At 39.7% G+C, this 14,601-nt stretch overlaps 1 protein-coding gene across 14 annotated transcripts in view; it reads left to right on the top strand.

Annotated features, from left to right (window-relative positions):
* LOC138741246 (centrosomal protein of 164 kDa-like) overlaps positions 1 to 14,601 on the top strand; it is a 177,493-nt gene that overhangs the window by 65,641 nt on the left and 97,251 nt on the right. For all 14 annotated transcript variants that reach the window (XR_011343422.1, XM_069895013.1, XM_069895014.1 and 11 more), the window contains 3 exons: positions 2,620 to 2,787; positions 4,429 to 4,539; positions 6,172 to 6,249. Coding sequence is in view for 13 of the 14 variants with exons in the window: in XM_069895013.1 (XP_069751114.1) it covers positions 2,620 to 2,787; positions 4,429 to 4,539; positions 6,172 to 6,249 (357 nt within the window). In the remaining variant the exon portion in view is untranslated. The remainder of the gene's footprint in view (positions 1 to 2,619; positions 2,788 to 4,428; positions 4,540 to 6,171; positions 6,250 to 14,601) is intronic.

The raw sequence follows: 14,601 nt of genomic DNA, 5'->3' as shown, positions 1-14,601 counted from the left end.
CATTTGTTCTCGTGCTCAGGTAATTCCTCTTTTCTATGTTGATTGTAAAGGAGGTTGTAATTAGCCCCAACAATTCCAGGTTAGATGGAGAGAAATTAAGCAGCACTTCTACTGCAGAAATGTCAAATATTAGATGGCATAGATTGGAAATGTCAAATACTATATAGGGTATCGTTTTAAAATGAGAGGAGGAACATTTGGAGGGCATTTGTGAGGATTTTTCTCTACACACATGGTAGATGCTTCCAGGGGAGTCGGTTGAAGGAGATGCAATAGCTCATCTTCAAATTTATTGTCACAATACAAACATGACATTGTTACATGCGCACTACATGAAGTGTGGAGTAAGAATTACACACAATGGAGTTGAAGTCTGATTTATTGTACTACCAGCTTTGCTTATATTCACTCCCTGCCTCTGAATACAGGAGTGATGTCATTGCAGCGCCGGCCTCCGACTAGCCGGCACTCCTACTGTACGGGATGACGCCGTTGGTCCTGCCTGGCCCTCGTGATCACCGCGTTCGCCGGCCATTTTGTGAGCTGGGCCGCAACTTGGTTCACAGGCCGCTACATCAAATACAACCCTGAGATTCTTTTTCCTGCGAGCAATAGAAACATTTAAGAGTCATTTAGATAGGCACTTGAACAGTTTGGGAATGGAGGGATGTCAACGAGATCATGCGCAGGCAGATGGCATGAGTTTGAATTGACATCATGGTCATGGTGGACCTAAGCGTCTGTTCTTGTGATGGCTGCACTGTTCTCTGTTCTGCAGATAACTGTTTTTCAACCAAAGCTAACAGTAAAAAAAAATTATGTACACACATTAGAAAATACTGCAGATGTTGGTGGTCTGAAATTAGGGCTGGAAAAGTGGCACTCTTCCGCAAGTCCAACGCGACTATACCCCACATGTGGAGGGAGAAACGAGAGTTGGCATTTTAGATCTTTGATCAGGGAATGCATGTATTCAATAAAACAAGGTGCCACTTGCTTTTGATCTCACCCAAACAAATGGTTATTATCTTCAGTGAAAGAAGAGCACGCGTGAGCACATTCAGACGTGATGGCCTGAGTTTCTGAGCAAATCCATAAAAGTGTGTTTGCAGTGAATTCTGAATCTTCGGGCAGCAATTCAGAGGCATTTGTAAAGATTTGGAAGCACGAGTTCTTATCAACCCATCTCGCTGTCTCCAGTGATGATTTTGGTATCTGAAAGATAAAGAGGGAATGGAAATGACTTCAAAATGGGAACAAGTGACAAGGTATACACAGGAAGAATCATCATATTGAATTTGTCCATCAACTTGTGAACAATGAAATGTTGAAGCGGCCTATTTTATATGATCACTTGGCAGATTGATGTTTGCAAAGATTAAAAATTGAGGCTATTAATCTGTGGCATAAATCTACATGCACTGTACGGACAACGTGACTCGACAATAAAAGCAAATCTTAGATTTGCAGTTTCAATATATAATACTCTGGTTTAGCAGCATCTATGGAAAGAGAAAACTGTGTTAATGCTTCAGGTCAACCTGCTAAGACTTTACAGCATTAAATATTTTTATTTCAAATTTGCAGTTTTATTGTTTTTCACCTTTGCTGTCAATTTTTTGATTCAAAACAAGTGGTTTAAAAAAAAATACTGATGTCAAAAATCAAGAATAAAATCAGATGTTGAAAATAGATGAGTTAACATTTGGGTTTAGTCTATTACATGAGTTATTGATCGCAGAATGGTAATAACTGTACTAATTTCACTTTCACCAACTTGGGCAGTAGAATTGGAGAAGGACAGCTTGCTGGTAATTGGCAAGGTTTCAGTGTTGCAGGAAGATTAATTTTTAAATGCATTGTGAAATGTTGGTTGAAATAGGAACACTTGCTAATTGAGCAATGAATAGTTTCCAAGTGTCTAGAATGTCCAAACAAAACTATCCAGCACCAGTTTGTGTTGTTACACTCTATGAAAACAAAGCCCCATTCAGTCAACCCGAAACAATCTACTTATGTTTGTGCAAGGATATCTGTATCGCTCTTGAAAATATTTTCAGACTTCTACTTCACCTCAGAACTTGCAGCATATTATACTAAAGAGAGCCAGATTTGACTTTGCTATGACTTTTCCTGTATGGATGAGTAAAATAGACTTCAAAATTCTTGATGGGAAAAATAGGGATTCATTTTATTTTTGTCTGATGTTTGGTAGAGTATCCTGGCAGAATTTGGTATTGGGCACAGAGAGCAGAAGAGTAGAAGCCCCTCTTACAATTTTAAAGGTTTAACCAATAAGTTAAGCAGGCTCAGGCCTGGTCAGTACTTGGAGGGGAGACTGCCTTGCAACACCAGATGCTGTAGGTTTCTATGAGGGGCGCTGGACAAAGTGGTGACTCTCTGTCTTATGGTAGACAAAAGTTAAAGAATTTTGTGTATATTACATTCTAAATGTAGTATTACATGACAATAATGCAACCTTTACCTTATTAATAGGCGTGTCGTTTAACAGTGTCATTTTAATATATCATTACTAGGTTGCATACTTCTCCACTCTCTAAACTATTGCTCATTTTATGGAATTAATTTGTTGCCCATGTTTTGGTCTTTTTTTCTCAGGCACTGAATATACCACCGACTCTTGTGATGGCACCTCAAGGAAGCCTTGCTCCACTTCGTGGCCTTGGGGACTTCTCACCAAGTGCACTCTGTAGTTCATTGGGCAATACGTGTCCAACTGCAAGGGGATTGATGAAGAGTTCCCTTGGAAGTTCTCCTACATTTGGGGTAATAAACACGACAATGAAGGCTGATTTATCTCATGTTTGGAATTATGAACAAAAATTGTGAAAGTTGCCCATAAGATGTAGCACCTGCCTGATCATTGAGTTGATCAGTGACTGGTAAAAGATGCTGTTAAGAGTCTTAATTCATCCAATATGGAAATGCTTCTTGGTTCTAGTTTAACACACAGTAGCTAATGAATGATGGTTGTGAAGTTGCATTTCAAAAATAAGTGAATGCATCGAATTGTAATCATCACCTTAGTTCTGTCTTCAATTTCCTTGCTGTTGTTTTTGCCCTGCTATATACAGTTTTCTTCCCTTTACCAAATCAAGAAAGCATAATGATTTCTTGTTACGATAGAGTTCACATTGGCACATCATTTGCTCGAGTTTGAATCGTGTATCATGACTGTTTTGACAGGAAGAATTGGAAAATGTTTACCAATAACAGGCATTTTCAACATCTACATTTTTCAGCAGAAATCAGATGACATTTGATGAAATGTTGCTGATTTGTCCCTTTTCTATTTTGGTGAACAAATCAAAGCATTTATTTAAAACAGACTACATCCGTCACCTCAGTTATATGTATAAGGACTACATTCACTTTGGAATGTATCAGTGTTTTGTAGCTAATCTGGTAGCTTAAAGTGAAGGGAACATTTAATCAGGAATTTAGGTATCACGCATGTTTTTAGTACTCTCCTGAGCACTGGGGAAAATGAACTTCTGAAATTATGCTATGGTTCCTGTTACATTCACAAGAGAGAGCAATTCAAATTAGAATCTCATCCACAAGACCACAGCTTCTTCAGTCCTGCCTGGAATACCAGGCTGGATGTTTGTAGGCAAAACTCTCGAGTCAGATTTGAATTTGGTTCCTTTTGATTTGAAAGAAACCTGATCAAAAACTGCAATCAAATTTAGGCCAACAATTTTAGGATCAATTTTAAGTCAAATCTGTTCAGCCTTCAAGATTTGACTATTGGCTGCTCTCATCAGCTTCATCCTTTTCTAAAAAGTGCCCACAATCTTTTGAACTGAGTTTCAATGATTGTTCCTCTTTGAGCAGCCTTTGCCTAGTGCCTCAGGATCTCCCAGTAAAATCTGCCATAGGTGGAATGCAGTATGAACATACAGAATGAAAACCATAAATTGAACCGAGAAAATAGTACTCGCTCTTAGTTTATGTTCTCTTGAACTGGCTGAGGGCAGGATGCTGAAATGGGAATATGACAGAATGATTAAAGTGTGAGTTTTAGGAATCAATGGGCCAAAGAATTGCTATCGTCTAAGTAGAGCACATGCAGTGAACGTTGCACAGTATGGTTCAGTGTACTTGGGAACCCCAGTGGACTTCTGAAATATGAACTCTTTAATATTAAACTAGTCATTTGGTTGTCTAGATTTGGAGTCTCTGCTTTGCTGCTGGTTTTGTTATAGCAATTTAATGAAATATTTAGGGGAAGCTATCAAACTGATGTTCTGACATTATTTTCTGTCAAATGAAAACTGATCTGTACTGGCATGCATTATGTAATTATGAAAAATAATCAAATTTTCTAAAAACGTTGAAACATTTCAGCATAATGTTATTGCATATACCTAATATCCATTTTGTTGTTAATCTGTGGCCCCATAGATCCTGAAAACTGGTGGCTTTACAAAAAATCTCCTGGGAGCAAAGCTGGAAGAGAAGATATCCCTGAATCTAGCTGACCTCAGTGAAGATGAAGATCTGAGTAGAGAGAAGGTAGTGTCTATAATATCAAATTGGCTTTTGTGACCTGATTGCCTGCCATCTTCATGAGGCACCTAGTGAGGTTAAGAGCACCAACCTGGTAGGCTGAGAGTTGGAATCAGAAAGGTAATGGAAATGTCATTAAATCACAACATCTGCACCAGTAACTGGGAGGAAAGAGAATCTTGCCTCCTTGTCAAAGTTGGTCAAGTGTGAATCTAGTTCCACACTACACCTTGAACGTTACCCAATAATTGAAAAAAATCACAAATGAAAAGAGACCATTTCTATTCTAAGCAAATAAGGACAAGGCAGTCTTTGCTGGCATCTCTCAAAGCCAAAATCAGATCTTTAATAAGCGTGCATTTAATGAAAAAGTAAATAGTTTTGTTCTTTAAAGATTGTAGTTTAGCCTCTGAAATACCATAAGAAGACAAAGACCAAGCTTTCAGCACAGCTTAGTCTCTTTTTATTTTGCCATTTTGTTGTCATAAGATAAAATTCTTAGAAGGAATCATGCTTGCAGCTTTATTGCTACCTTCCCTTCCAATGATGTATGTGGTCTGGTAACCTTACAACACCAGGTTTAAAGTTGCTGAGAAACATTTCCCTTTGCCCTTGTTCTCTCTTTCTTCGGCCCTTCACTTGATCTCCTCATTTCCCCTCCCTCCCTTTTCTTGCCCCCTCCTCGTCTGTCTATTCAGTGAACCCCTCCAGTCTGAGGCCTCCATTCTGTAACCCTACTTCTGTTTTCCTTTCAATATTATAAATAGGTTTTGGAGCTGCATTTTAAAGGCTATTTTCAGCATCCCTAATTGTGTCATGATGTTAAACATTCATAATGTCATGTTAATAAAATCTTACAAACTGGTAAAATCCTATTTTGCATTTTTCAATTAACTGGCTGAAGTATTGTATTTTCTGCTATCATATTTTGTGAATTATAGCCAAAAAAAGTTGACCAGCATGAGATTTGTGTTGATTTTTTTTTTCTTCTGAATTTCGTGGCTCAACGCACCATTTCTCTTTCTGTATTTGATGTTTTAAATCTTTACTTTTGGAACTATGATTGCTGTGTTGTAGCTGCCTGGGTATGCAAAGGTGTTTGTGAAAAATTTAAACACTACAATGCTGTTCTCAATGATCCTTTTCTCTTTCAATCTTTTTTATTGAGTTTTGTAGAACACATTGTATAGAGAACACAAGGTTACCAAATATGAAGAATACAAGTACATTTCCAAAAATAAAACAATAGTGATAAATCCCTTCCCCATACAATGGTCTTTTTCAGAGAGAAAAAAAATTAAAAGGCTGCTTTGTTTAAGTTCTGTGCAACATATGATGACTATAATTTTGCCACTTAACCATTGAGACAAATAGTGAGCCATGTTCAAACAATGTTTTTGTAAAAGGAGTTGTGTAATGTTTCTGAATGTTAATATGGGTATCATCTTTAATATTTATGCAGGTTGGTTTTGCAGTCAAATAAAGTATATTTCAAACTGATTTTTTGAAAAGTAGCTTGACTATTGCTACTTGGTTATTTGTCCCTGTTAGTATCCTAGAGCAGGCTGTTAAAAATGCTGAATGGTTTCTTTGAGAATTTTATATCAATAATTCCCTTCAAATCATTTATTCCCCTAGAGTGCTCCTGATACTGCTCAGCTGATGAAAAACCTCCACATAGACGTGGGATCCCTTGGTATTGGTTTTGAATATGAGGCAAGTTGATGTTTTAATTATGCTTTTGAACCATTACTTATCTTTTGGAGATCAAGATACGATCAGATCGCCTTAAATCCATGGCAAGAAATAATAAGCTGGGGAAATTCAGGAGGTCAAGCAGAATCTGTAGGAAGAAAAGAATAGCCAATGTTTTTCAAGTTTCAACAGGTGATCAAGACTAAATGCAGAGTATATTGAGGTCAGGGTGGGAAGGGTTCGACAGGGACCAATATAGGATTGGTCAATCAGGGAGGGGTGAAGGTTGACAGACAGAGACAGTTGATTGGCTAGTGCCAGGCAAAGGGATAGAGGCAAGAGTAAAAAAGGGGGTCAGATGAAGAGGGGTCATACAGGGTGGGGTTGGATATGGTTGGTATGGTGAGTGGAAATGAAGGCTACCACTGCTGGGATATGATGAGAATGTGTTAATGGGACCTTTTCAGATAGCAATCAAGGACAAATTGGACCGGGGAGAGAGAAAGCTTACAGATGTAAAATGTGGATGAATAAAATCAAAAGGGAGAAGGGGATGAGAGTAGGGGGGCAGGGTGGTGTGTGGAAAAGCAGACAAAAATAGAAGGGGATGTGCAGTGGAATGAAAGTAGCTCATCAGATGATAGGGGACATTTCTGTCTGTAAATGGATCATTTCATGCTATTGTGCTGCAGACTATCCAGGTGGAAAGTGAAGTAAAACATGAAAGGCTGCAGACACCATGTTTGAAGTTAAAACACAATGCTGGAGAAACTCAGCAGGTCAAACAGTGTACTTTATATAGCAAAGGTACATAAACAACCTTTCAGGCTTGAGCCATTCATCAAAGAATCTCAGCAAGCTTCCGAACAAAAGGGTCATGGGGTGAGGAGCACAGTTCCACAGGCAGAAGGTAGTAGATGGATAAGTGAGGGAGGGCACTGCAGCAAGCAGAGGGAGGAGGGATGGCTCAGTGAATAGAGAAGGAAGGGGGGTGGAGAGCTAAGGGGAAGAAGGGAAAGTGAAGGGAAGGGAGGGAGAATGGAAAGTAGGTTAGCAGAAACTGGAGTCTATGTTAATGCCACCTGGTTTGAGAGTGCCCAGATGGAAAATCAAGTGTTCATCCAATTTACAGATGGTCTTGGTGGGATAGTACATGAGGCCATGGACAGACGTGATTATGGGAAAGGGACTCAGAATTGAAATGGAAAGGGGGACTTTAAATGCAAGCACCTGGGAGCTTGGACTGGCCACTGCGGGCAGAGCACAAAGGCTCTGCAAAACTGTTCCCAAGTCTGCGCTTGGTCTCGCCAATGGAGTCAGGTCTACAATGCAGGAAATGAGGTTGAAAGAAACTGTTGGAAGGATTGTTAAAGTCCCTAGATCTTGGTGAGTGTGCAGGTGTAAGAACCAGTGCTGCACCTCCTGCACCTTGCAGGGGAATGTGCTAGGGTCACAGAGCGGTGGATAGAGAGAGACAAGGGAGACAGAAAGGGAATTTATCCTTCACTTTTTTTTTTACAGAGACTTTGCATAATTTCACTGTTCTGAAGAGTGACATCTCGGAATGGGTTGTTCACACAGCAATGACCAAAACTGCAAATCTCCATTTCTGTCTGCGATTTTTGTCAGCAATTTGGCATTCCGTGAACAAAAGGGATGGGACGTGTAACTCAACAGCATTGGTGTCTGCGTCTAATGTTACTTAGAACATTACCATATTTGACAGCATTTTAGACCCACTTTTGTTACCCAAAATAATGGCTCAAAAATATTCTCCTGGTTTTATATTGCAGTTGAAATTAGGGTGATGATGTTGAGTAACGCCGACAGTAATACTGTCGGTCCCTGCACTGGTTGTCTTGAGAAAGTATCAGATCTGTGAGAGACGAGTCTGGACACCAGGGTTTGCTATCAAATGTTACTTTTATTAAAACACAACAATTAATAGAAAGCATGGTAATAACGTGCATAATATGAAAGATCATGGGGAAAAAGTGCACAATTTAATATGATGTGCACAATGTATAACGGAGCATGGGAATAATGTATTGTGATTTCCCCTCACAATCAGGCAGACTAAGTGTCAAGATCTAGGGTTAAGATTAGTTTGTCAATATGCAGGCAGCAGGATAATCATCCCTCTTGTATTCTCTGGTCTTCTCTCTGAGGTTTTGTCACTATAGACTTGCTGGCCCACACTTACATTACACTGTGCCTGTTTCTAGCTCTTAGTGGGATCAGTTGTGCATTTTGATATGCCCTGGGGTAAGTTTATTGTCTGAGTAGTGGGTGACCTTATATTCACACCTTAGGTGTGGGATTTGGGATAGGGTTAGGCGTGGGGTTCTGGTCATTGATAGGCAACAGAGAGCAGGCAGCGGACCACCGGAGCAGCGGGCCGCGGGAGAGAGCAGGTAGTGGACTGCTGGTCCAGGACAGGACAGTGGACCCACAGGAGAGAGAGCAGACAGCAGTAAAAATTCACAAATATACGAAAAAATTAAAGTGCACAATGTACTTTCCCTTGAGTTGGTCATGGAATGCCTGAGTGCAGTTCCGACTGCAGGCGTTCAGGGAAATTGACAAGAGGTCTAGGAGGTAAAATTTCGGAATGGGAATGGCACCCTCATTCCTGTTCCAAGCTTTTTACACAGCAAATGTTCTGGGAAAATGGGAATAATTTCATGGAATGCAGCAGGTGTGTGTTTAAACAAAACCAGCATCAACACAAGCTTTCGTCATGTCACACTAATCATCTGTTGTCGGGTTCCAACACCAGCATCCTTTGTCTCCACTTATCACCTCCCTCTCGGCATCTCCATCCCTATCCTATGTGACTCGCCTTTCTCCACCTGCCACCCTTTTTCCCTCATACCTCCGGGTAGCACAGTTAGCACAATGCTGTTCCAGCATCAGCGACCCAGGTTCTAGTCTGACACTATTTGTAAGGAGTTCATACATTCTACTTGTGTCTTCATGGGTTTCCTCTGGGACCTCTGGTTTCCTTCCACCTTTTAAAACGTACGAGCTTTGTAGGTCAATTGGGTGAAATTAGGGCTGAAAGTACCTCTTGTCATTCTGTTATCCATCTATATTTAAAATTTATAAAACTCTCTCCATTTACCTGGCCAATCAACTAATGCACCTCCCCATCTGTCCCTCATCCTATACCCTTCTTTGGTTCATCAGTCCCCCACCAACTCCTGTCCAATCACTTTCACACTGTCCTTATTATACTGGCTCACTCTCCTCTGCAGTTTTGATGAAAGATTCTGATCTGAAACATCAACCATTCTTTTTCTCCACTGAAGCTGCTCCAGCAGATTGTGTTTGCCCAGATTTCAGTACCTGCAGGCTCTCGTACATCTTTCACCTTAAATCTAATTTTTATTTTAATGTAAGAATGTTTGATTCATTCTAAAGTTACAATCCAAACTGATTATCTGCCAAATTCTTAGACTATAAGGAGTCTTGAAACAAATTATAATTGGTTATGGAATTTGAAAGATTTAGCATTATATTGCAATATCTGCTGATAGTTGTCTTCCTTTCAATATGTTTAGGGACGTGACCTTGCAATTTGGTTTTGCTGACCTAATTTTCAATCGTTACTCATGCAATAAGCATATTATTGACCTATGTCAGAAACGTTGAAATTGCAAAGTCTGAATGCAGGTTTAACTGGAATTGTGAAGCCAGTCACTGGTGTGGTTAAAGTCAATTATTTACTTAAATTCTGACAGTTTTACTTTACCACAGGAATCCAACTTCAGTTCTAAAACAACTGCATTCAATGTATGGAAAGGAGTATGTTTAATACTGTAATAAATATAGGTACAGTACTTGTAATTCTGATATGTTGCTTTATATTTTATGCTGAAAGTTGCATCAAGCTATAAAAGAAGCAGCTGCAAGAATAATGTGGCAAAATAAGAATGTAATTTACTGTGAATTCTATAGCTGGGTGTATTAAGCAGAAGAGCTGTATACGTTAGAAGATGGAATTCTGTAATGGCATTGTTGAATGTCAGCTTGATAAGTAATATTTATTACCAGGTTTGTATTTGCTTCATAGGAACTGATTTGTGATGTTGTATGAAGAGTATTTATCATTATTCCTACTTATATAAAAGATTATATATAAACTGCTTTGCATTGAAAAGCTGAAAGTGTATATTCTCGCATGAAGCCAGTATGGATAAGCAAAACAAATTTTTTAAGGATGCCATCACAAATAAGATTTATCATTCATCAAATTGCTCCATAAGCTTTGCCTTGTTCAATTTTGTAAAAACAATACAAATTGTGAAGCCTATTAGGGCAGAAATAGCCTTGATTTTTTTTGCCAGATTGTGGATGTTTCCATGACGATGTATTTTTCCCTTGTCCTCTGAGGCAGTTTTGGACTCTGTTATCCAGAAGAGGGCAGTAAGACACAATCTGAAGAAGCATTGTCCAGCTTGGGCACAAACTAACCAGTAGCTTTGAGGGTTTGCCATCTGTTGTTTGTGCAGCCTCTCAGATAAAATAGAGAACAAAGTCCCATCATAATCAAAGTAATGTTGCTCTGAAGTAAAGCAAAGTCAGTTGTCATTTTACCTTTATCACCTGTTTCTTTTGATGTTAATAACTGCCATGTCCGATTGTCTGCTTGTTGCTGAATGTTGTAGTCGCCCTGTTTGTCATTACCAACTTTGTGTGCTCTTCATTCACATTATTATTCACCACTGTAAATGTGTAATTTGAAGTATGTGTATGCCATTGTATGGGTAAAATGGCACACCATGTTCTAAAAATCTATTTATCTTGCATTGTGGTGATTTTGCTTTTCTAATCAAGGTCTGCATCAGAAGATATTTTTTGAGCCCTTCACTCTATTTCAGGGTATTGGATAGGTGCATCTTATACTTGCTTCCCTTTGCCCTGCTGTATTTTCTATTCTTTCTCCCTTGTTATGCAGTGATTATAACAGGTGATTTAATTTGTGATAGAAGGCAATGGGTATTCTTTGCAGATTCTCAGTGCCCTTTATTAAAAGACTTTATTGTAAAGAAAGGAAAATGTAATTTTTGATTGTTTATCACTGCACCACTTTCTCTCATGGGTGTATCTCAATCTATCCAGCTTCACAGATAATGGCAGGACTATGTCTAGTCTTGTAGCACGTCTTTTAACATTGAAAATATTTATCTGGCAATAACCTGGGTCAGTTAAATTGATGTCACCTTCCCTTTTAAAATTCCCTCCCACCATTCCCATCCCCTTCCCCTTTCACCAACCTAACCTCTCACACAACTATGCAATATCCAGGAAGTCTTAATCTATTAGGAGGACTATTTATATGTGTTAAATGCACAAATATCGCTGGGGAAACTCGGCAAGTCCTGCAGTGGTCACATGAGGCAGAGTTTGTCTGTATGTGTGTGATGTCTGGTTCTGTGTGTTTTGCACTGAGGACCAGAGAATGCTGTTTCATCAGGTTGTACTTGTGCAATCAGATGACAACAAACTTGAGTTGATATATAATCACCATTTCAGGCCTAAGCCCTTCGTCAAGGTATGACCAAAAAACAGGCAGGCGTATGAATTTTTTTTAAAAAGTAAGGGGAGGAGTGAAGGAGCATTGGTGGGTGCAAGTAGAGTATTTCCTTTGGTCACACTTGTGCCAACACCTCCGCCCTCACCACTATTCAGGGCCCCAAGCGGTCCTTCCAAGTGAAGCAACACTTCATTTGTGAATCTGCAGGGCTCCCGATTGTGCCACCTCTACTTCAGAAAGACTGGGTGCAGACTGGGAAATCGCTTTTTTGAGCACCTTAACGCTGTTCACTTTAATAGCGGGGGACTCCCAGAGGCAACCCATTTCAATTCCCAGCCCCATTGTTGTGCCAACATGTCTGCCCATGGTCTCGTGCACTGCCCAAGTGAGACCACCTGCAAATAAAGTACAACTCCGATTATCCAAAATCAGATTCTCCAAAATCCTCATGTATGCAAAAAAATTTAAAATTTTGGATAAATTAGGATATCCAGAACAATCAGAAATTTTTTCAGGGCCGAACTGACCTCACAGGTTTAAAAAAAAAATTGCCCGTCGTGAAATTAGAGTGATGATGGTCCTCGTTTCAGGTAACTCTCTCCCCTCTCTGGTTCCATTTCTTCTTTACCTCCCCGTATTGAGTTTTCTCTCCAAACCTCCCTCTCAAACTGCGTGCCACTGTCTCCCAGCTGCAAGCGTTCGGAAAAATCCCTTGTCCTGGCATCATCAAGGAGAGTGGCCTCCTGGCTGGAGCGGGGTCATTGGGCTCCCGGCAGGAGCAGGGCCTCGGTTGGGAGGATCTGGAATCAGCGGCAGCCAGCATTTTTTTTTATTTGGTGAGAATTAATCATTATTTTAATGGTTTAAAAGCCTTCCCTTGTTTGTTGTTGTTTAAAGACTGTTGCCATTGTACTGTTTTGTCAAGATAAAAAATGATCAGTTATCCAGGGGAAAAAAAGATTATCTGACATAGGTGTGGTCCTGACCATTTCGGATAATCGGAGTTGTACTGTAGGAGGAACAACACCTTGTATTTCTTCTGAGCACCCTTCAACCAGATGGCATTGACATGAACCTATGGTTTCAGTTTGCACCCCCCCCCCCCCCCCCACCACCCATGACTCTCTTGTTCCCTATCCCAATGTCTCCTTTGCTCTAGTTCTGCGTTCACTGATCATTTCTCAGCTTTTCACTCCTGTCCTTTTATCCACGTCCACCTTTAGCCTTTGGCTCCCACCCTTACATTTTTATTCTTACCACTTTTCACTCATACCTTGATGAAGGGCTCAGGCCCAACACGCCTCCTACAAATGCTGTGGGACCTGCTGAGTTTCACTGGCAAATTTGTGTATGTACTACAATCACATCTGCAGACTTTCTTGTTTCACTCTGTATGTATGTTGTTATGGCTATGGTGACATTAAGGATTCCTGTGACTAAATTAGCACTCATCAATCAGCAAAGCTGAATATTGCCAAGTTTGGTGTAATCCACTCAACAGATGAAATATCCTGGCAAACAACATCCAAAAACACACATGATTTTATTTTAATTATTTCATCAGGTTTACCCGACAGATCCAGAGTGATAACAGTAAGGTAGAATTAATTTTCATTGGAGCAATCTTAAATTTGGTAAATACTTTATGCAACATTTTTGAATGTTTTGATGGTTATCTGATGATGAGTTTATTGTCATACACATTGTACAAGTCTTCCAACTTTGGAAGTTAGCTGATTTATCCTTATTGCATTGAACATTAGATAAACTTTTTCAATCAGACCTACTCTAATGAGTCCCCACTGGCAAAAAGTAGTCTGTTTTTATCCTCTTTATATCAATAGCAATTTAGTAAAGTTGCATCAATCACTAATTTGGAATATTTTTCATATTCTTGACTTGAGATTAACATTATATTCAAGGAATTCATTGCATATTGAGTCTATATTACAATTATAAAGTAGTACAGTGCAGAAACAGGCCCTTCAGCCCATCTGGTCAATGCCAACCATTCATTATCTTGCATATATCGCCACATTTATTCCCTCCACCCCCCCCACCCATCTCTAAGATTCTACCCCTCACATACACACAGGGCAATTTACATCAGCCAATTAACTAGCCCACCCATGCTTTTTTTGGGGATGCAAGAGAAAACTTCAGTCCCAGCTAGGTCTCAGGGGAGTAGGCAAACTCCACAGAGATGGCATAACGTCAAGATCAAATCCATGTCATTGGAGCTAGGAGACAGCAGCCTGGCCCACTATGCTGCAGTGACAGCCAGTTCTGAAGTTAACACTGAAGAGAGGTAATTGTCATACACACAAGTTCAAAGTACAGATACACCAAAATTCTATAGCAAGTATATTGAAGCATGTGATACAGAAAAGTGGTATGAGAGGAAAGAAAACAGCAAGCCTCCAAGGAGGAGAGTTTAAGAATGCTCATCAGTAGCTTGGACCCCCCCCCCCCCCAAACAAAAATCTCTGGATTTTAATTTGCCTTTCATCAATAATTTAACAATCCAGGAAGAGAGGCCCAGGTGATTATTGCACAGCCATCCATAGTGAAGAGGAGGATAAAAGAATATATGAAATACTGTCAAAGTGCCGATGTATGGAATTGTTGAGGAAATATTTTTCAAAATGAAATTTAAGTGTAATGTGTTGTTTGATGGACTTGGTATTTGTGAGCAAGAGTATGATGTCTGACTTGTTTTTATGACATTTGCTGCAGGCAGTAGAGCTGTGGTTAAACTGAAGTTTACAGTAGGTGAAGAATTTAGGATCACTGGGTTGTCATATCTGGAAATGACAAAGGAAGGGTTCAGTAAG

Source organism: Narcine bancroftii, chromosome 8, assembly GCF_036971445.1.
Source record: "Narcine bancroftii isolate sNarBan1 chromosome 8, sNarBan1.hap1, whole genome shotgun sequence".
NCBI classification, from domain to species: Eukaryota; Metazoa; Chordata; class Chondrichthyes; order Torpediniformes; family Narcinidae; genus Narcine; species Narcine bancroftii.
The sequence above is the reverse complement of the archived record's forward strand: the minus strand, read 5'-3'. Positions and strand labels throughout refer to the sequence as shown.